This window comes from Coenobita brevimanus, chromosome 108 (assembly GCF_032717465.1).
Source record: "Coenobita brevimanus isolate Jiangsu-jjx chromosome 108, ASM3271746v2, whole genome shotgun sequence".
Classification (NCBI taxonomy): domain Eukaryota; kingdom Metazoa; phylum Arthropoda; class Malacostraca; order Decapoda; family Coenobitidae; genus Coenobita; species Coenobita brevimanus.
In genome coordinates this window covers 8184104-8208850 of record NC_137061.1, presented here as the reverse complement: position 1 = coordinate 8208850, position 24747 = coordinate 8184104, and the positions used below count along the sequence as shown (strand labels likewise).

General features: G+C 41.1%; 1 protein-coding gene and 1 non-coding gene across 8 annotated transcripts in view; both read right to left on the bottom strand.

The window, feature by feature from the left end:
- Positions 1–4709: 4709 nt before the first annotated feature.
- Positions 4710–24747, bottom strand: part of LOC145416998 (sex-lethal homolog) — a 124105-nt gene continuing 104067 nt past the window's right edge. For 3 of the 7 annotated variants that reach the window (XM_080285843.1, XM_080285846.1, XM_080285844.1), the window contains exon 7: positions 4710–7708. In XM_080285843.1, coding sequence (XP_080141969.1) covers positions 7469–7708 — 240 coding nt within the window. In that variant the 3' untranslated portion in view covers positions 4710–7468. The remainder of the gene's footprint in view (positions 7709–24747) is intronic. The other 4 variants (XR_013900377.1, XR_013900379.1, XM_080285845.1 and 1 more) reach the window with 3 other exon arrangements.
- LOC145417047 (5S ribosomal RNA) lies at positions 8808–8926 on the bottom strand. The gene has a single exon (XR_013900392.1). It is a non-coding gene; the product is annotated as a 5S ribosomal RNA (ribosomal RNA).

Below are 24747 nucleotides of genomic sequence, written 5' to 3'. Positions count from 1 at the left end.
TTTCAGGGGGTAAGTATTTCACTATCATGGTATTATCTTAGCTTCCGTTTTCAGGGGACTCTTAAATGATTCAGTTTTTAAGCACAATTCACATTTCCTCCGATAATGTCCGTACCAGTCCCACACTGGAGTGTTGCCCTGACTGCCTATCACATTTCACCATCTCCACACTTGATATTAGCTCCAAACTTATCAGAGCACTTGCCATACATCTCCTTCAGCTGACGCCATTGTTGAAGAGATAAATACTCTCAGTGGCAGAGAAACTGGAAATAATTCTTGAAGGTGCTCGGAAAGATGATCCAACTCGACCCAGGTCTGGAGGTGGGTTCACAGAAGATCATGGATTCTACTGAGTCATGGCCGACAGATCACAGAATCCGGATTCGACGGCCCAAATAGAACATCGTCTGACACCCCTGTGGCCACCTTAAATTTCCGGGGAAAATCCCCGAACCCCTCTATAAGAGATCTCTTTAGTACAGGTCAAGGTAAAGGGAGAACGCCAATTTGACACTTGGCTGCGGTTATCTCACCTGATGGGCCTCCCGGACCCTGAGCCTGCCCAAAGGAAGGGCTTGGCAACGGAAGCCACACACTGTTGATACGCCAGCCCACAGAAAACAGAAAATAAGAAAGAGCAAAGCAAAGATATGGGCTGGAAGGTGCACCATATGCAGCTGAACTAATTGGGGGGGGGGGGGCAGATAGCAAGAGGACAAAAAATAGTATCATCACAATAGTTACTGTAATTGGAACATGAAATCGCCGAGATGGGAAGTGAGAGCTGCTTTAAAAGAAGCTAGGTCCTGCATAGAAACAACAGAGTCGGGCAGGGAATTCCAAAGAGATACGTATCTGAATCTGAACACTCTCGATCTTACGCACGTCAAGATGTCATCTGGAGTGGGCACCATATGGTGGCCCCGAGTAGGAGGGCAAAAAGGACGAGCAAACAGATCATCTGGGGTTAATGAGGAGTTTCCATGAAACATTTGCCAGTATTTGATAATGTCATGTCGAAGCAGTCTCCCCTGTATGGAGAATGAGTTCAAAGCCCTCAATCTAATCGCATAATCCAGGTTTTCAAGCCCCTGTATAGACTTTGTCCAACGTCACTGGACTGATTCCAGCAGTCTAAGGTCGCCTATGTACTCCAGATTCCACAACGACGAGGAGTACTCCAGCAATGGACGGATGCAGGAGATACTGTATATAAGGGGATCAAGAACGAGGCATCGCGATTTACAGTGGACTTCAAAATACTGTGCGACAAAGCCCCGGCTTTATGAACCAAGTTTGAAATATTTTGGTGAAATTTAACTGAAGAGTCAATCAGTACTCCCAGGTCAGATACAGGGCTCCTCTCAGGGATAGGTAGATCATTCAAGTAGTCCATACCACAGAGGTCAAGTTCTTCCCATGGGATATTTTTACGGGTATATCTCAGGTGTACACATTTGTCAGTATTCGTGGATAAAACCCAAGATTTTGAAACCCTAGCGAGGGTGTTTATGTCTGCTTGGCAGGTAGTCACATTATCGACAATATTCTGGTTTGTATCTAGCTTGTTGTTTACATACAGTTTGAGATCATCTACATATATTTTCGTAGGTGAATTCACATCACTGTTAAGAAAACTGACACAACAGAAACAATAGGGGTTCAAGGACCGAGCACCTGCTGAGGGACACCGCTTAGTACCCTCCTGGGGTTGCTATGATGATGACTGACAACGACTCTCATTTCGCGATCTAGTAAAAATCCCCAACTCAATCTAATAAACGTCCCATGATACCCAGGTTTCGCAATCTGACAATTAGGATATCATGGCATTCAATGTCAAACGCCTTAGAAAAGTCAAAGTAGATTACGTCCACGTTGTAGTCAGTTACTAACCTGTTGGGAACTTCATTACAGGCAATGATAAGTTGATCCTCTGCTGATCGTCCGGGTCTGAACCCGAACTGATCCTTGGTCAGAAGGTCGTTCGATTCAATGTACGGTACTTACAAATAAATCTGGTGATAATACGCTCCATGGTTTTGACACGAACCGATGTAAGAGAAATAGGTCTGTACATAAGAGGGTTATTTATCTAGAACCCTTTTTGAAAACAGGTATAACATCAGACATTTTCCAAATTTGTGGCACAGTTTCTTGGCTATAAGATACCCAGAAGATCAACAGCAGGGGATATGCGGGATATGCTAACAATGGACTACAGTAGCCTACTTAAGAAGGTAAGGGTGGATACCATCAGGACCCATGGAGGAGGAGGCGTCCACTTTGCTCAAGGCATTTGTAACGTCATTATGGCTGATGTCAAGATCACGAATGTGACCATCGAAGGCTTGGTGGGGAGCTGAGGACGGAGAAGTTACGGTATAAAATGAGGCAAAGGAGGTAGCAAATGTTTCAAACATGGCCTCAGCGTCATAAACAATCTGCCCAGAAAATGTCTTCAGAGGTGCAATGGTAGGATTCTTCCTCCGAATGTAAGAATGGAAAACCTTGGAGTTGGCTGAGAGGAGTTCTACTAGGGAGGTCTCATATCTCGACTGACTAGTTATAGCAAAGTTCCCGTAATGGTGGTCTATGTCCAAAAACAGGCGGAGAGCTTCTTGAGCCTCCTAGGAGTTTCTTTCATGGGTCCCGCGTAGTATTTTGTAATTATTCCACAGTAAGGTGGCTGCAAGAGAATTTGCTGAAGGTATGTCATTCTTGGTGCCCGCAATTAAGTTAATCTGTTAGCGTCACAGGGTTCCTGTGTGTGGGACTTAGCTGGAAGGGTACTTAGCGTATCGCCCGCCTCCTACTGGCTCGTAGATCTGTATCCTAGAGCTTCCCCATTCTTCGGAAATTGCCATATCCCGATCGTTTAAAGGTCCCAAGGCACCAATGGGTTCAATCCATCCATCCATCCATTGCCAGACGCCATGTATCCCAAACGGGGTGGTCAAGGGCTTAGAGTTAATTGTTTTACAGGGAGGGGCACTAATCCTCCACCAACCCCACTTGACACGTAGGGAGTTATGCCAACAGCATCTGGTGTTCCCAGGCGGTCACCCATCCAAGTACTAACCAGACCCAACGTTGCTTATGAACAATATGAATGAGCGGTACGGCTCATCTCTACCACACAGTGAGTCTGAGTGCATTAGAGCATGAAATAACGTCGATGTTCGGGCTTTTCAGAACTCGTTGGCACTGAGTCTAATATCTATATGCATATACCTTGTACTGTGGCCTATCGTGTCTCAGCCAGCGGCGGGTTTCCCACCTACTATCCTACATCATCTAGGATACCATAGTTACCTCTTTGTGCCACTCCAAACTTAGGGCTGGCTACCCCTCCCCCCCCCTTTTTTTTTCAATTCTAGCTACGCCCTGCCACTTAGTCCATTTACCCCCTCTACATTAAACAATACTACAGAATGTAGAAACATCTGCTCAAATACTATTTTTGTATCGATAAAAATACTACACACCTGTAGAACTGGTGACTAATTATCCTGACGAAAGCAGCCATCCTTTTCAGCCGTCCAGTAAAGCGCAGAGACCCTACAGAAGAATAAGTATCCTCAACACTATCTACAGTATTTCAACAAAACGTGCCTGTGTTTACACTGTTCGGCTTAAATGGCGCTGCTTCTGCTGGAATACAGAATTCGTTAATAATAAAATTTCTTAAAATTGCAATGATATTTCGACCATATCTTATGAAGAAATATTTTTTACTTTAAAGTCATGAACTTTTTTATTATTATATAGAAGTAACAGAAGAAATCCTTGATAGCCTTCCTTGCTCCACATCTTTCACGAGTTCATCTTTTTTCTTCCGTCCACTCTATGAAAATTTCACACATTAGTTAGCAGTCATATTTTCACTGGTCTCACGCGATTTCTGGCATTTATGCCCAACCATTCATTCATATCACTCATAGGTTAAACCCGTTGGTGCCTTGGGACCTTTAAACGGACGGAATATGGCAATTTCCGAAGAATGGGGAAGTTCTAGGATACGCTCCAGCTAAGCCCCACACACAGGAACCCTATGACGTTAACAGGTTAGCATTCACTCCCAACCATAAAGCCATCATGTTTTTTTTATGCCAGACACTAATATTCCTTCAACATACAGTAACCTTATTCCACGATAATTTTTGCACCTTCATTATCATTTTGTCTGCACCAGTACATACATTCTACTCCATTGGCAGTCTACAGCTCCGTCATCCATGCCGTCCAACATTGTTTCCACTAGTCCAGTTGTTCATACATTCCATTACATTCCTCAGCACATACAGTACCTCAACACCTGCTGCCTGTCCATTCCTCAACCTCTTCACAGCATTCTTACACTCGTCCATGTCAGCATTCTCAGGCTGGTATGGAGAGGGATGCCTTCACGCCATGGCACCGATATAATGGGGCAGAAATGTGCCTGGTTATAAAAACATCCCTTAATTCCCTCCATTTGCCCCTAACGGAGGAAAGTGGACTACAGGACTACTCCAGCCTGCCGTCTACCAGGTTCACATACAGATGAACCCCAAGCTGGTACGTCAAGAACAACAGCCCTTCCACAAAAAGATATTCTCTTAGCAAACATAATCATCTGGTAGTAGCTGGCACAGAATATATCGATATGCTGACCAAGTTAAATTACGAACTGAAGGGGAAAAAGAAAAGGCAGCACTGATAGTTTCACTTTATTAAATATATCTGTCAAGTAACTTATTACAGTGTGAGCAAAAATAATGTTGCACTGTACAAAACATTTGTTGAGTTTTTCATGAAAAAAATAATAATAATGTTACAGTAGGTTTCGGTACACTGTCTACCGATCAATAATAGAACATGAACAACCAAATAGTGAGGTCAAGGTCTTAATGAAAAACTTAAGCAAACACCTTAGTTACTGTACCTAAAAATAACAAACCATTTTCCAAGCATCCAAGAACACATATGGAAAAAGATATATGAAACCATCAATTATGTAATTATAGGATATATGAATAAGACTATAGTATAATAACCATAATAAATGACATTATCTAGCTACAGCAGCAAATACTTGTCCACTGCAGGGAAATCCGTAGTATAATAAAATACTTAATGAAAAACACACACTTCTGAAACATTGTTGGTTAATATAGAGTAACAAAAAGAGAAAAATACACAAAAATGTGGGTCAACCTTGGTACTCAAACCAAGATTTGGCCAAGCCATACTCAGCACAAGTTACAAAAACAAAATAACTATAATTATAATGAAAAATCTTGAGTGACAATTGCTATGAGAAAAAAATATCCCATCAAAGTCAATTATAATTCCAAATGAAAAAACTCCTAGTTGCAATGAGATGAAACAGAGCTAAAAAATTTGAAGTGCTAAAAGTAGCTTTTAATGACAACTACACCAGACGGCTAAGCATTCAAAATGCATCGTACATTTCTTCAATTTACATTAAAGCCTGAATATTTTATAGGATAAACACAATTTCTTCACTAACTGTTCAGCAGTCGATGCCCTCACTTGGAAGGTTTACTTATAATGCCACTATTTATGAGGAAAACTTCAAGATCAAATAATATATTTTCATATAATATACTATCACTGTAAAACAAAACACAGAAAAAAAAATCAACCTTAAGGTTTTAAACCATTGCAACAGGTTATTAGCTCTGTGTAGTTTTGTTTGCATAATTCCATCTACAAAACACCCATGGAAATAACAGCATTGTATTTTAATTGTATAATCTCCTCCATGAACTGTGGTAATTTGTTTTTTGTCACTCAATTCTTGCACTGCGAGCCTGAGACCATACATGGGAGAAACTGGCCAAGACCTCCATTTTGTTTCTACCTGCACCCACATCACCGATGCTTACTCCACACTATCAGGGTATCCTGGGAAATGTGAAACTCAAGATTATACTTGGGCTAATTTTGAGAAAAAAATGCTATATCAACACTGATCCAATACCCAGCTGATATGAGCTGCACTTACTAATGATCATATGGGTGAATTAGAAGAGAGACATTGTAAACCTTAAGGTCATCAGTAATAGTAATTCTGCAACAACTCAGAACTGGATCCAAGCTGATGTAGCATTTACTACTCAAAATCAATAAAAAAAAATCCTGAAGTTTCTATGTACGCTGCATTAGGCCACTGAAGAAACCAGTAAGGCCTAAAAATTGTCAAACCCACAAATACACAGCATGAACTTCAGTACAGCTGGGAAAGACCCAAAATGGCAACACTGACCAGTTTTTCACCATTCTGCACAGATCTCTAAAGCAGGCAGCCTCAGTACAACATTCTCAAACATATTTATGAATAATTCCCTATCATATCTTAAATTTGCTTTTGCAGGAAGAACTTCGAGCATTTGTTTTTACTTGACAGATTCCTAACCTCTTTCAGATCAACTGATGGCCAAGTGTATCTGATTAATACCAAGGAGACTCATTCTTACCTTGCAACTTGTCCTCATCCAATTTAAGGTAACACAGGCAAAAAATATTCTTCAGTTGTGGGAGTGGCACAGTTCTGTCAAGTGAAAACAAAGTGGCTATTGATGCACAGGAAGATTATGCACTTTCCTTTCCTTGTTCTTCCTGCAAAAAACATAATCTACAATAACTTTCCTCTTGTATTTAAGATCTGTTTTTTGTAGGAGGAACAGGAGACATAGGGACTCTGCACTCTCATTTCCTTACCATCACCATATAATCATCTCCAACACCTTGCCTCACAGGACCCTTCAACAAGGGATGGCCATGACAACACCACCTCAGCTACTTTATCCTCACGTACTGCTCTCAACCTTTCAGACACTTCTTTTTTCTTCTCTGTCACCAACAAAAACTTACTGTCTTTCCTGCAAATACAGATCACAGTTACGACAGAGAACTGATCCTAAGTTTGTTTGTGAATCTGGTCCATGGTATTTCTAGGGGGTGGGGGGGAATCCTTCAAGGGACTTGTATTTTGTTTTTGTCACTCGAATCTTGCAGCGCGGGCAGCCTCAGTCACGGCGTGGTGGTATTTGTAGAAACTCCTTCAGGGATTATTTTATTTTGTTTTTGTCACTCATCATCATCATTACCATCCCAACCTCTTCCTCCCATCTACTGGTAAGAGTGCAGCAGGGTCCCTTCATTGCTTTCTGAAGCCTGCCTCACCCCATCCATGGGCAGGAAAAAAGAGGTGGATGATGATGTCACTCGAATATTTTGTTTTTGTCACTTATCATCATCATTATCATCATCATCCCAACCTCTTTTTCACATCTACAGATGAGGTAAACCAGAGTCCAATCCTACCTATAGATGGGGTGGGGATAGGTCTTTTTGTTTTCTGGATCCTACCTCACCCCACCTGTAGGTGGGGAAATGAGGTCAGGATGATGACGATGATGTCACTCAAATCTTTTTTCTTTCCATGCCGCCAACCTCAATAGCGAGCGTAGCCGTCTGCAGCTGAGCCAGCACTCATGCCCGAGAATGAGGTGTAGTTCCCTCCGCTGAACGACGGGGTGGAGAAGTTGTAGAATGAGTTTTGGCCAGGAGGCAAGTGGCCGGCATACCCCGCTCCGCTCCCACCGCCGCCATATCCCCCTCCGCTCCCGATGGGGTTGTAGCGATTGGCAGTTCGGTCTGGGGCCATTTTGCCCCCCTGCTGGTACTGACGATTCTGCAGGTTAATACATGGCAGTTATATCGACAAAGCTATCAATACAATTCTGACCTTTTTTCCCATCTTATGATGGGGTGAGGTATAATCCAGCAAACAGAAGTGAACTGAACAATGAACTCCAAGAACCTGGCAATTAAGGCCAAATGGCACTAAATCATATAAATAAATGGAACAAATAAATAATGGAAAAAATAAATACATAATTAAAAAGAAAAGGAATGAAATCAGCAAACAAACAACACAGAAAAAGAAAGTGCCGGTAAATATATATCTGAAAGCCGGTACTGATAATTCTGCTGGTTAAAAAAACAGAAATATATACTCATCAATCTGAAAGCTGATACTTCAATTCTGGTCCAGTATTGACAAATGAGCAGGTTAGTACACATTACAGTAGTGACCAACGAGCAGGTTAGTACACAGCAATTCTACCACCACCATTATCATCACACATATTTGCCCACCTAAGTGCTGGGTGAGGTAAATCGTATCACTTACATCAGCAGCATCCTGACCTTTTTCCCACCAAAGGATGGGGTGAGGTTGGCAACAAGAAAACAAAGAAAGAGAAAATATAGAAAAGAGCTATCATCACCATCATTTTTTGTGTCCACCTAAGGATGGCATAAGTAGGATCCACAATAATAAGGGAAGGGACAGCGGAACAGTGAGAGAGCTAACAAAACTTGTCTGAAATGGAACACAATCATATCTGTTACAACATGGTCATATCTCATGGCTAATGCTATCATATACCACAGTAAAAATGATAACCCTGAGGATTGGGATACATATACCTGAATAAAAAATTCACCAAATATTTCACGGCTTCTACATGTCAATTTCCTCTGCTGGCTAATATTCTTAGGCTAAGAGAGGTTTGGTATGTTTCTCCACCCACAGATGATTCTCTCTGATATTAGCACAGTGGAGTCTCCTAAATCATGGTCATATGAGACTGGGCACAAGTTGCCATCCATCCATCCATCCATTGCCAGACGCCATGTATCCCAAACGGGGTGATCAAGGGCTTAGTGTTAATTGTTTTACAGGGAGGGGCACTAATCCTCCACCAACCCCACTTGACACGTAGGGATGCCAACAGCATCTGGTGTTCCCAGGCGGTCACCCATCCAAGTACTAACCAGACCCAACGTTGCTTAACTTCGCTGATCGGACGGGAAGCAGTGTACTCAACGTGGTATGGCCATTGGCAATTTAAGAATTCTGCAATATGGAAATAACTAATCTCATAGTGAAAATTACTTATGGGTCTGTCATCTTGAAAAAGTTGCCCCCTTACCCCCAAATCTACATCAAACTGGTCACCAGCGGACACTAACAACCTTCATGCTTGGAATGGGAAGAATTGCCATGGCATGAGATGGAAGTGCTGTGACTGGCTTATAGTAAGTGCTATGCTTGAATATGACTGGTTTAGTAATTGCTATGCTTGACTTATTTTGGTTTACACCCAGCCAGATGTGCAGACTTGAGGTAATGGTGGTGCATATTACACAAGGCATCAGAAAAGGGTCACTTTTGAAGGCTGCATTCATGAATTTTGTGTAATTTCTGCAATTTACTTATGTTGCAAACTTGCATGATGTTGCCGCGTATTATGAATCCGCTATTTAGAACCACGCGATTTAGGAATTCCACGGTAATAGTAGTAAATAAAATCATCTGGTGAAAGGAAGAACACACAAAAAAATATATTATTGGATTGAAGGGGTTGTGTCAAGCATATGGTCATTAGTTCCTCAAGATAAAAATATGCTTGTGAATTCACAACACTGGCAATATTAGTACTATCCTAAACATGTACTGATATACAGTAAATCCTACCCTACTGAAAGTATGCATTCTGTGCTATTAATACCATATGAGAATCAAATCCTCATGATGCACTTGTTCATCTGGACGCGAACTGGTTTGACACCAGGTTCCTACAGTCCTTCACCTCTCTTTTGGGGGGATAACAAGGGAGGTGAGGGATGTCTGTATAACTCGACAATGGACCTGCCTGTTTATATATCAGTGCCACCATATGAGGGCATACCTCTCCAGCAAAAATGATGTGCTATTGCAGTCATATCCATCCACTTCCTTACGATAAATAACGAGACAGTGAGCAATGACCTTCAAAACCCAGTGATGTGATCCTTAGAACCCAACAGACTTCAGAATATCATGTAAGAGTTTCATAATTGTTGGACTAAAAAGTGAAGCAATAATACATACTGCAACTGTACATGAAAATATAAATGCCCTGTAAATGAAGAAGTATTTCAGTACTGTACAGCCAACATTACCATACCTTACCTCCCTTTCCTTAACACAACTGCATAACTATGACTAAGCTGAATAAAACTGCCTGGAATCAGCTAGAATCAAATACTAGAGATGTCCCAACCAAGAGGCTTAAAAGGCTGTTAACATTCCTTTAGCCAAATCCTTGTGGTTCTGCGAGGCACTCTAAGATCTCCCACACTGATTTGTTCTGCATGTTACATTTTTGGTGGCATTACATGCGAGGAATTCAGCACACACACACACACACATACACATATATAAACAATATTACATCTGGATGGGCTTGTCAGATGGGGCCGGGGTTCCAGGGCTTGAATGACATGTGAACGGCTGTGTGGCCCACTTCACTGCGCGTGCTACTGATATGTCTCCCACTTTCATAACTTCTCTTTTTTTTATTCTGGATCCTACCTACACCCCCTCTGATTTATTCATCTGCTCATTGTCTAACCGGAATAATTCAGCAGATGAGTTTTAACCTGACAAAGATCCATTACCTGTTTCGGCTCAGTTAATGGCCAAGCATAGTTAGATTCCATGGCTGATTTCACTAGTAACAAAGGAGACCCATTCCTACCTCATAATGACGGCTCATTAAATTTTATGCAACCATGAACTACACTTAAAGTTGTAGGTGTGGCCTAGTTCCATCACATTAAAACAAACCAATTAACATTAAGAAGCGTACATAAGGAAGTACTGAGCAATATCACAACTTCACCTGTTGGAAATTCTGGTATAAATTAATATTGTCTGACATGATTTATACATGGACAGAGGAAGTACATTACTGCTTATCAGCAGTAGCACTGTAGCTGCTGCAACCCTCAACTAAACTGTATGTGAACCCAGTGGAATGCAGTTTAAAGCTGTCCTTCTTTCACCGTCCACAGTCTGACAGGGAAAGGACTAAAGGACATTTGTATAACCAGGTAGCTCTACCACCTGGTTGCATCAGTGCCACCACATGAAGGAGTCCCTCTCCAACACCTATAAGTTCCCTTATACTGTACGCTGTCATCTATAAATATCCTTTTTAGCAATTACCATATTTCCTGTCATATAATACACACTTTTTTCAACATAATTTGCTTCAAAAATCACCCTGTGAATCATACCATGAAAGTCATGGTTTAGAACTGGCCTACAGGTTGAGGTGACTAATACCAAGGCTGTCACCACTCAGAAGAAAATGACTCGACTCCCTTACTATTTATTGAAAATTCAATAATGCACACTTAGATGTGTGTGCATTATCATAAATAAATCATTAATAAATAGTAAACAAAGCATTCTGTGGACTAGATACACACACACATCGAGCACTGAGTGACTGCACTACATTAATCACATCTACAGATCGTAAACAAAAATCAGCTGTTCGCTTACTAGCAAATGCAAGGCTATGGCAAAAACTTTGTGTATCTGTGTATTTCCCGGTGAAATAATTTAGTGCAAAATTATTTTCCCTCACAAACAGCTGGATGCTGAAGAGAAATAATTGGTAAATTGAGTAACCTTTCCTTCCTAAATATTCCTTGTCAAATCATGGGTATGCATAATACACCAGTGTGCATTGTATGGCAGGAAATACGGTATGTCCATAGTATATATATATATATATATATATATATATAATATTCATACGAGTACGAGTATATACTGTATATATTTTTATGTCTCCGACTCTGGGCAAAGGCTTCAAGGCCTATCCCCAAGTTCCAGCAGTCCTCTCTGGGGCCCAATAGTCCTCCTACACCTCCATATGTCACCACTTCAGAGCAACCTGTCTCCTATAGAACTGATGATGTTTATCTATCTATCTATTATCAGACGCCACAATCCCGTAAAGGGTGACCATCTGACTTTGAGTTATTTGTTTTACGGGGAGGGGCACTAACCCCCCACCAACCCATTTGTTGACACATAGAGAGCACTTATGGTTTAGTTATATGGTCACCACCCAGGGCTGTAAATGGTTTCTTGGCTTACAGGAAACCATTTGGCTTGTCACTCAATGTAAAGCCACCTATATGTTAAAGAAAAGCAATAAGAAGTGACAGGAAAGATGGGAGAAAAAGGAAAAGAGGAGGGCAGGCATAGAAAAAGAATGATAAAGGCTAAGGAAGAAGTAGGCAGCACTACATCAAGTGAGTGGATGATGGTCACCACCACCTACCACTAAGACTGATGTACTGTACTGGTATTATATATATATATATATATATATATTATATATTATATATTATATATATATATATATATATATATATATATATATATATATATATATATATATATATATATATATATATATATATATATATATATATATATATATATATATATATATATATATATATATATATATATATATATATATATATATATATATATATATATATATATATATATATATATATATATATATATATATATATATATATATATATATATATATATATATATATATATATATATATATATATATATATATATATATATATATATATATATATATAATATATATAATATATATATATATATATATATATATATATATATATATATATATATATGTTTCAGTATCAGATATTGCATAATTTCACTGGATAATGCTTTAATAGAACCGAGCAAAAAGCACCGGATATTGTACAGTATTTGGCTGGATATTGTGACGACGGATAATTGAGAGTTTACTGTAGCCTGGTGGCTTAGTAGGTAATTAAGGCTCTCCAAATGGATTGAGCCTGTACCGGTGTATATCAAAGGAGTTGGTGGGGTTTATTGCTTAGTAATGTCACACGGCAATGAGTGAAGCTGGTCATTCTCACCTAAATGTCAGGACCAACTTGCCAAGCCCCGGGCTCCTACGCTCCTCCTGGGGCAACGTAAGATTCGACGGTATACTATATATATATATATATATATTATATATATATATATACGCTCCTCCTGGGGCAACGTAAGATTCGACGGTATACTATATATATATATATATATATATATATATATATATATATATATATATATATATATATATATTATATATATATATATATATATTATATATATATATATATATATATATATATATATATATATATATTATATATATATATAGTATACCGTCGAATCTTACGTTGCCCCAGGAGGAGCGTAGGAGCCCGGGGCTTGGCAAGTTGGTCCTGACATTTAGGTGAGAATGACCAGCTTCACTCATTGCCGTGTGACATTACTAAGCAATAAACCCCACCAACTCCTTTGATATACACCGGCACAGGCTCAATCCATTTGGAGAGCCTTAATTACCTACTAAGCCACCAGGCTACAGTAAACTCTCAATTATCCGTCGTCACAATGTCCAGCCAAATACTGTACAATATCCGGTGCTTTTTGCTCGGTTCTATTAAAGCATTATCCAGTGAAATTATGCAATATCTGATACTGAAACAGGAAGCAACCAGCGGTTCTATGCAATATCCAACGGCAACATGTATCACTTAGCTCAGATGCGATAGCCAACTGGCGCCCACAAAAACCTTGCAACGAGCCAGCCAATCAAATGCACTGCACGAGCAGCCCACCTGGCGCACTGAGCCTACCATTGCTCTCATTCTCTCCCGTGCATCTCATACAGTGAAGACGTATCTATGCACTCTGCTCGTGACCATCCAGTGGCAAAACCCTGGTCCTGTGACTTATTCTGTGGCCTCCCATGCCTCACTCATTGTTGCTGCAGAGCTTGTGGCCTCTCAGTGCTTCATGTGATTCTGAAATTACTGTACAAGTAATTACTGCCACCAGACCACATGGGATTAAAAGTGCACTGTACTGTACTGCATGGTGTACAACTCTACCCTCCACTGATGTCAACACTACTAGGTGAGTACACTATGTACTGTATTACTGTACAGTAATACCTCTGTATACGATACAGTACCCCTAGATGAGATACCCTGGCTTAACAATGGGGGTAGAAATACCACCATACCCCGCCTAACGATGGCCAAACCCCGGTTTAACAATGGGTTTTTATTTTATTTTATTTTTGTTTTTTTCCGATTTTGATGATACAGGTATACTAAAATTGTGTGTTTAGGTTGATTTATAAACTGTTTTTAGATTAATGTGTTTTAGCCATAGGTGGAGTGAACATCACCATTTGGGGGTACAGTTTACTAAGCTTGATGTATTCCAGACTTATATTTGACTATTTTCAGATTATATTTGTTGGTTTCAGTGAGTTAGGCTTAGGTTAGCTTCCTTGATAGCTATCTATCTATCTATCTATCTATTGCCAGACGCCTCAATCCCATTTGGGGTGGCCACAAACAAATTGCCTCCAAGTCGCCCTGTCCCCCGCCATTTCACTGCCCTGCTCCCAACTCACACCCCCCCTCTCTCATATACCTCTCCATCCCATCCTTCCATCTCATCCTCGGCCTCCCCCTCCCTCTTCCCCCCTCCACCTCACTCACATACACTCTCTTCGTCAGTCTTTCACCCTCCATCCTCTCCACATGGCCAAACTACCTCAGTGTGTTCCTCATAACGCTTCCTATCACATCCACATCCACACCACAACGCTCCTTTATATCCTCATACGTCAGCCTCTCTCTCCATGTGACTCTCAGGCTCCTCTTAAATAACTCATTTCCACTGCTCTCACTCTTGACTTGTGTCCTTCCAACAATGTCCAAGCTTCACTTCCATACGTTAGAGTTGGTATCACAATACTGTCATGTAGTAACTTTTTCACTTCCATGCTCACTTCCCTGTTTCTTATCACTGCTTTCAAAGAACCAGTAACCTTTCTTCCCTGCTGTACCCTTTCAAGCACTTCACCCTCCAAACCTCCATCCTTACTCATCACACTACCCAAGTACTTAAACATACTCACATTTTCCAATTCCTCACCATCCAACCTCGCTCTACATTCACTGACTTCACCTCTCTCAAAGACCATCACTTTACTCTTCCCTACATTCACCTTTAGATTCCGTTTCTTACACACTCTCCCAAACTCATCCACCTAGCCTTGCAGCTCCCCTTCGTCTTCACTCAACAACACAGTATCATTTGCAAACAACAGTACAGGGAGTTTCCAAACACTATCCTCTCTCACCAGGGCCACTCCAACATCCACCACCCTACCTTGTACCTCTTTTATTACCCCATCCATGTACAGATTGAACAACCATGGAGACATGACACATCCCTGTTTCAACCCAACTTTCAGAGAAAAATTCACTTAGTTCACCATCCACACGCACTGCAGCCTTCGCACCATCGTACATACTCTTCACAGCATTCAACAACTTCCCATCTACTCCATATATTCTTAACACTTTCCACAATCCTTGTCTATCCACCCTGTCATATGCTTTCTCCAAATCCTGGATAGCTGTTAGACCATTTAGACTGGCTTTAAACTTGTTTTTGGACTCATTTGGGTGAGTTTTGGGCTTGGTTTGGGGGGGAACCCAAGGTTGGTAAACAGTCCACATTGAAATACATGTTAAAAGTACCCTTATATACGATACCCCGCCTAACGATGGGGTTTTGCCTAACCAGGTACATCGTTAAACCGGGTATGCCTGTACTGTGTCATACTGCACTGCATTTTATGCTTAATTTTCGTCTTTTACTCACAGGAACGTTTTTAGGATACAGGATCATGACGGATAGCAACAGATTATCCGGCTCTGCACCAAATGTTGAGCCAACCGGAGGGGTACTATGCAATATCCGGCATTCTGCAATATCCAGTGTACAGATTGGCTGAATTATGCCGGATAATTGAGAGTTTACAGCACTCCCTAATAAAGTTCAGCTGCTATAAAGCTGAAAGATCATATACCGCAATTGTAAAGTAGTTGTTCTATGAAAAAAAAAAAAAATGTTATATTGTACTCTGAAACACATCCCTGATATTTAAAACAGATGTTCAGCATAATAACCACATGTAAATGTATGCCAAAACATAAGTGTTACAATCTGACCAGTATTACCAAATACCCAACAGTTCTACTGACAGTCACAGGACAGTATTAAAAATTTATGGTTTACTGTTACTGATACAAATGTTACTGTTGTGGCGTCAGTCCCACCTAGACGTGAATCCAGTGGGATTCAAGCTGAAAATACCCTTCTGCAGTCTAACATCTTCCCTCCAGGGGACATACACGGAGTTGAGGAATGTTTGTATAACTAAGCAGTGCGGTTTCCCAGTTATACTGTGGCATCACATAAAAGCATCCCTCTCCATCACCAGGACTGCCAATACAGTACAAATAAACAGGAACCCTAATACTGTACTTGAATGACAGCAAAATTTTTACACAGCATTTGCACTTTCTTTATCATACACCCACATAATCAAAATCACATTGATAATTACAGTACTGTACCATTATTTAACTGTTAGACCAAGAAATTTTTCCTAAGCACACGAAAAATCTGGACGTATCATGAATATTTAAAAAGAGATGGCATCTGGCTAAAAATATAAATGCAGATTATTTTTGGCACATTCAGTATGAGAGGCATTTCCAATGGTAGGTAATTAATTTGGAGACAGTATTAAAAAGAACTAATAGGGCCATCTCTAACCCATTACTGCTCCATATCAATAAGAAAATGAATTGGGTATTTTCAAAAGTTAATTGACAGGGAAACCCTGGATCTAAGAGCTTTGTGACTATACGCCAGTAAGGAAAGACAGTACGCGAAATCCCACACACAGCAACCCTAGACACTGATAAGTTAATGACAATAGTAGCATAATTGTAACCCCAAATTCATCAACCCAGTGGACTACAGGCTTAAACTGCCCTTCTGCAGTCCACCATTCACCTTTTGGGGAATAGGGATGTAGATGAAAGACATCTGTATAACCAGGTAGTTAAGCCACTCAGTCATATCAGCACCATGATGAGAAAGCAGCTCTCTCCAACACAGAGTAAACCCCAAATATACCATCACAAAGAGCTTCACAAACAACGAAGCTGCCAAAGTACGTAATAAATCCACAAATACAAACCTACCAACATGGAAAGCTCTACCCCTTCAGCCAGAGTATGCCACAAATATTTTCATCTTGTTATTTTCACATAATTTTACTCAGAGTTTTTAAGCTGCAGAAGTCTGATATGGTCTTCATTAACCCATCACTATCAGAGCTCTCTCCTATACTGAATAAAATCACCTGAAAATGGCAAAAACAGCACAAAATTTATGTTAGTTCCAATCCTTGACCCATCTGGCTGTGAACCCAGCAGACTGCAGGAAACCAGCCTTCTCAATGGGAGCATTCACAATCTCCCAAAAGTTGCCAATCTTTACCTGATAATTTGAAAAATACAAACGTAACCAACTAAACTACTGTCCAATATATTACCTGTGTACAATACAGGTTTCTCTCTTCAACTAAACTACTGCTTTGTGTTTCCTTTATCACTCTGTTCATAATTATACTTTTTCAAACATATTTGCTCAATATAATGAGGAAAGGAAGTTTTAGTTTTGTAAAGTTAAGAGTCACTAAACCAATTAAACTACCCATCTAAACCTCAGGACAAATATTCTTCATAGCTTAAAACTGATTACTTCTATTCCCAGTCATGTCTTTTAATATAGTTTCCTCTCCTCCATCCTTCTTTCCATCCAACCTCTTCTGTCTTTCTTTCCTTCATTCTTTCCTCTTTCTTCTGCCTATGGGTGACTTTACATTCCCTCTTCTTTCTTTCCTTCATTCTTTCCTCTTCCTTCTGTCTGTGGGTGACTCTACACTGGGTGACAAGCCAAATGGCTTCCTGTACACCAGGAAACCATTTACTACGCTGGGTGGTAACCATATAACCAAATTTTGGCACCTGGTGGTTTAGTGGGTAATAATGACGCTACAATCGATTGAGCCGGTGAAGGTTTATATCCAAGGGGTAGTTGGGGTTTATTGCTCACGTAATGCCACTCGGGGATGAGTGAGGCTAGTCACTCTCATCTTAAATGCCAGGACCAACTTGCCAAGCCCCGGACTCCTTCGCTCCTCATGGGGCAACGTAGGATTGGATGATGGATGGATGGATGGATTAATCAAATAAATAAGTGGTAGGTGGGGGCGCTCACCATCCACTCACTCGATGTAGTGCTGCTCTCGGGTGTCTGCCCTTTCCTCTCCTCCTCCTTTTCTTCCATCATCTTCTGTCTTTCTTTCCTTCATTCTTTCCTCATCCTTATGCCTACAGGTGACTTTACATTTCATCTTCTGTCTTTTTTTCCTCTTCCTTCTGCCTGTGGGTGACTCTACACTGAGTGACAAGCCAAATGGTTTCCTGTACACCAGGAAACCATTTGCTATGCTGGGTGGTAACCATATAACCAAATTTTGGCGCCTGGTGGTTTATTGGGTAATTATGGCGCTCCAGTTGGACTGAGCTGGTGAAGGTTTATATCCAAGGGGTGGTTGGGGTTTATTGCTCATGTAATGCCACTCAGGAATGAGTGATGCTGGTCACTCTTATCTTAAATGTCAGGATCAATTTGCCTAGCCCCGGGCTTCTATGCTCCTTATGGGGCAATGTAGGATTAGATGAATGAATGATGGTTAACAAAATAAAACTTTCAGATGATTTTTTTGTCAATACATAACTCAAGCATGAAGTCATTTCGCTGCAAAATATTTACTGAAATCAGATGAAGACTGTATGTACATGCCTGCGCAAAGTTTTGTTGTTGTCTTCCTGAAAACATCAGTACTTGCAATTTCAGTCGGCGGCTTCATCTTCGCATGACGTCATCTCCATAAATTGTGCCTTTTTTATAACATATAATCATTACATTCTCTTCATCACTTGGCAGATGAAATATTAATCTCTTTCATAACTAAATAATAAGCATTTCAAATTAAATACTCTAATATCATGTGATGAAAGCAAATGGACCACTTGTCATTTTATGCATTCTAGCAACTGTTCTGCAGTATTTTACTTAGCAAATCATATACAGTATAGCAAACTGGTATAATAACCAGTGATTACAGCATTGAAGAATTTATGTACTCTTCATCACTAAATACAGTATCATGGAAGGGGTTTTAGAAAATATATGGCTATGCGAACCAGGAATAGTTGACCAAATTCCTTATTAAATTACCCGGCAATAATTGGGAGCTCCTGAGTCTGTGAACATGCCCATGGGTACTTTGAGAGACCTTTGTTGGAGATAGGCCGAAGGATTGTCTGTACTATGACTGACAATATGAATAAATTTCAAGACATCCATTGCCTGACGGGGTTAAACAGGACGAAGTATTTTCCAAATACACTTAACATACTGTTATTTAATTTGTTTTTCCTTCCTCTGAATATATATATATACCAGGTATATATATATATATATCTATATCTATATATATATATATATATATATATATACAGTAATCCCTGTACTTTCCGGACGCCCACTTACCGGACATTGTGGGCCTGGACCTTGGGAACCCAAAAATGGCCAAAAAAGGGGAAAAAATCCCCCCAAAACCCGAATTTTTTCCCATCTGTAATTTGAAATTGCCGCGCGGCGCCAAACACCTGTTTAAACCATGGCCCCTTCACCCCTTCCTTCCTCCCCCTTCCCCCCTCCCCAGTCACAGTTGCCATTTGGTGTTTTTCATTACCAAATGTGGGCCAATTAGGTACTGAAATGTTCGTTTGGTAGTGAATCAGCATGATTAATTACCAAACAGATTTTTCACATGTATGAAGATATACAGAATGGAGACGGTGGACTGTCTGGTTTCTGTGTGATGGTTGCGGAGAAATGGGTGGAATATGTTACGAATGTTTTGAGAGTAAGTGATAGGATATTGGTAGTGAAAATTCTGTTAGGAAAAAAGATAGCTGCGATTATATCGGCATATGCTCCACAGGCAGGATTGGATGAATCAGAGAAAGATAGATTTTGGGATGATTTAATACGTGTAGTGGGTGGTATGCGGGATGATGAGATAGTGATTTTGGGAGGGGACTTAAATGGTCATGTAGGTGAAGCAGCACAAGGTTATGAAGGAGTGCATGGGGGATGTGCGTATGGTCTAAGGAATGCAGAAGGGGAAAGGATACTTGAGTTTGGGGAGGCAACGAAAATGACTGTGTGCAAAACATATTTTAGGAAAAGAGACAGTAGGTTAATTACATATGAGTCTGGGGGAAATAGCAGTCAGATAGATTATTTTCTGGTTAGGAGGGCCGATAGGAGGTTAGTGAGGGATGTTAAAGTTATAGGAAGTGAGGAGTGTGTGCAGCAGCACAAACTATTGATATGTGATATGGTGCTTAAAGAACAAGTGATGAAAAAGATGACTTATGTACCTAGGAGGAAAATATGGAAGCTGAAAAACCAAGTAGTAAGGGATGCCTTCTATAGCGAGTTCAGGAGAGTGGTGGCTGAACAGGAAGCTGTAGACAGAGGCGTTAATGAACAGTACAGAGCCCTCAAGAACAATTTCTTGAGAGTTACTGATGTAACATGCGGCTGGACAAGAGGACCACCAAGACATAAAGTAACTTGGTGGTGGGATGAGGGTGTAGAAGCTGCAATTAAGGAGAAAAGAAGGTTTTTCCGGGAATGGAAGAAGAGTGGTAGCAAAGAGGAATATTTGGCTGCTAAGCATAGGGCTAGAAGAGAGGTATACAGTGCAAAGTCTGAGTCACAGAGACAATTACTTGATAACCTAAATCATGGGGAAAGGAAAAATATATTTAGGGTGGCAGGTCAGGTGAAGAGGGATAATCGGGATATCATAGGTGAGCAGTGTGTGAAGAATGATGAAGGAAGGGTAGTGGTGAACAGTGAGGATATTAAAGAAGCATGAAGAGAGCATTATAACCGGTTGTTGAATGAGGAGTTTGACTGGGACAGGGAAGGTTTGGAGCCAGCAGATCCAGTGTCTGGCCTTTGGCCTTTGATTGATACTGCTACTGTGAGTGAGGCAATAGGCAGGATGAGGGTGGGGAAGGCAGCAGGTGTGTCTGGGTTGACTGCCGAAATGTTGAAGGCCTCAGGCGATATAGGGGTGAGTTTAGCCACTGACCTGATAAATAGGATTATTTATGAGTGTGTTGTCCCAGATGATTGGCTGAAGAGTGTAATTGTAAATGTGTATAAAGGGAAGGGTGATGCCCTGGAAAGAGGAAATTATAGAGGTATAAAGCTTTTAGATCAGATAATGAAGGTAATGGAGAGTTTTAGAAGGTATAATTAGAGAAAGAGTGAATATTGATGAGATGCAGTTTGGGTTTATGCCAGGTAGGGGGACCATTGATGCCATATTCATTGTTCGACAGCTTCAGGAAAAATATATTGGTAAGAGAAGGGATCTTTATTTTTTGTTGATTTGGAAAAGGCCTTTGACAGAGTCCCTAGAGAGGTGGTGAAGTGGGCAATGAGAAAGCTTGGCTTGGAGGAGTGGCTGGTTAGGGTGGTTATGGCCATGTATGTGGGTGCTCACACCCAGGTGTGAGTGAATGGAGATTTGAGTGATGAGTTTTCTGTGAATGTTGGTGTGAATCAGGGGTCAGTCTTGAGTCCCATGTTGTTTATCATGGTACTTGGAGCCCTTTCACGTGACTTTAGAAACGGACTCCCGTGGGAGTTGTTGTATGCTGATAATTTGGTGTTGATTGCAGAGAATGAAAGGGAGGCGGAGGAAAGGTTTAGGAAGTGGAGAGATGGTATGGGGCAAAAGGGTTTAAGGGTAAATGCAGATAAAACAAAAGTGATGATATCTAGGGTTGGTGGCGGTACTGTCAAAGACGAGGGAGAGTGGCCATGTGCTGTTTGCCATAAAGGCGTGGGAAGTAATTCCATCTTGTGCGGTGTGTGCGATAAATGGGTGCATAAGAGATGTAGTGGTATCAGAGGTATACTGCAAGATAATGCTGATTTTATGTGTACGGTGTGCCAGGATGAGCAGGTGGAGATTGTCAGGCGTGAAAGAATTGAACTTGCTGGTGAATCTCTTGAGTGTGTGGAAGAGTTTTGTTATTTAGGAGACATGTTGTGTGCTGGAGGTGGGGCTGGAGCTAGCTCTGTGGCTAAGGTGAGAAGTGGTTGGAAGAAGTTCAGGGAGCTCTTGCCTCTCCTGACATTGAGAGGGCTCTCCCTACGTGCTAAGGGGTCTTTGTATGCAACATGTGTTAGGAGTGTAATGCTGTATGGCAGTGAGACCTGGGCAGTGAAGGAGGAAGATATTCGCCGGCTCAGACGTACAGAAATGACAATGATTAGGTGGACGTGAGGTGCGTCCCTGCGTCCAAGGCCTGGAGGGGCTGGGTTTACAATGGAAGAGTTGAGAGGTAGGATGGGACTGGAGTGTATTGGTGTTGTGATGAGGAGAGGTAGATTGAGGTGGTTTGGACATGTGGAGAGGATGGGAGATGATAATTGGGTGAGGAAGGTGAGAAGTGTTAATATTGGGGGTGGGGTTATGAGGGGCAGACCAAGAAAGACATGGGATGAGGTCATTAAGTGTGACCTTAGGGTTAAGGGACTGAACAGGGAGGCTGCAATGGATCGTGCAGCGTGGAGAGCCGCCATTAGGTGACCAAGGCCGACACATGCAAGCATGTTGGAGCCTTTAAAAACGAAACGAAACGAAACGAACGAAACGAAACGAATCTGCTAGCATACACAGCGCAAAAATAAACATGCTGCTGATTATAAGGAGAGTGATTATTTCCATTTGTACATATAATTAGTGAAGCATAAATGCTTCCTTTAAGAATTTGGTAATGAAAATTGAGGAGCTTGGTAATGTGGCCGAGTTCAGATCTGGCAACCCTGTCCCCAGTTACTGCCTAACCTTCGTTCAGGGAAGATGTCCATCGTAATGAATGCTGCACGTGCTCATTTTTTATGAATAAACAGTGAATAAACTCCAACACCTCGCCACTAGACCACATGGGAATTTACAATGTTGAGCAGTGTCAAAAAATTAGAATTTAGAGCGCAAAGGATTAAATGTGGAGTGAGTGTGGAGTGCAAGGTGGCCATTGAAACTGGCGTGGTTGAATTAAGAAGAATGTACAGTGTTAAACAACTATAACTCAAAGTGCAAAGAATTAAGTGTAACACAACACTGGATTAATGTATGTGCTTCAAGAGCATTTTCACAACTACCAGAGCCTTAGAGAGTTAGAGGCTGCGGCCACAGACATGCTGTAAGTACAGTGCCCTGTACGCTGCTAGACCTAAGTATTTTCCATACTCACTTCTAATTCCTCATTCTCTGGTTCCTTTTCATTTATTTCATGCTTTATGTCCATTATTGGTGTGAATAAGGTCTTAAATAGGTTTAAATAAGTGCTATGCATGTCCGGTAGGGAGTTATTTAGGTGGCTTTCAAAGTTAGACTGGGTTAGGGTCATAAGTACCAGTCCAGCAATCAGAGACCCACTTTCCAGACATGCCTTTGGCTCTATTACATCGGATAGTGGTGGGATTACTGTATATATAAACTCAATCCTCGTAAATTGCATGTTCATAAATCACAGATTCGTAAATCACGGTTAGGTGGCCGTCAAACTGCCGGCAACCTTAAATCACTGTTAAGTCACGAAAGTCGTGAATCTAGGCACCCAAGTGGGCCTTTTCCGAGGAGAATTGTAAACCGCAGCATTCAAATTGAAAATCGCGACCGAACAACCAATTACTGTGCGTCCCTGGTGGCATATGTGCATACTAATGCCACCATGTTGTTGTTGTTGTTCTTGTCTCGCCAGTCCGCACACTACAGACCGTCGCCATGGAGTACGAGAGCTAACTGCCTTTTTTGTGCAACTTCCCCCCGCCTCCTACCTGCCATGGCCCCTCCCGACCCCCCATTGAAGCGCTCTAAGCAAAATGGTGTCAAGAAGCTGCCACAGTTGTTGTACAGTCAACGTTTGGAGCTCATTCGTCGTGTTGAGAGGGGAGAGAAGTTTTCAAAGCTGGCGAAAGAGTTTGGGAAGAACAAGTGCTGAGAGGTTCTAAGTTCTTCCCAACACCACCCCACTCCATTCACTTAAGCAATTTCATCATAGGATTAAAGTGAGATCCCTTAACATGGCTTATTTCTATTTAATACATGCACTGAATATTCCTAAATTTTTATGTTTATGTTTGATGGTGCCTAGATAGGTGTAGGTAGGGTGCTGTGGGGGCTGGTTGGCCAAAGTACAGACCCAAATTAATTTTTCACATTCATTCATTCATTGCCAGGCGCCATGTATCCCAAACAGGGTGGCCAAGGGCTTAGAGTTAATTGTTTTACAGGGAGGGGCAATAATCCTCCACCAACCCCACTTGACTCGAAGGGAGAAATTTTTCACATGAGTTATTATTTATAAACCACGGAATTTGTAATCCGCGGCAGTGGTCCAGACCCAAATTGCCGCGATTTACGATATATATATATATACTGTATATATATATATATACAGTACCCTCGCGTCCAGCACGCATTAGTCCAGCACGATTCGAGTCCAGCACGGTGAGCAATTAATTATTATTATTTAATACGATTTAATTACTGCAACACGAGTGTGTTAGCGTAACACGCACAGAGCTCCGAGAAGTGGGCCAAATCCGCAGAGTTCACTCTAGCACGATCACCCCCGGTCCAACACGGCCATACTGAACATTCCCATGATGATGATAGCCAATGAAAAACTTCTGACCAA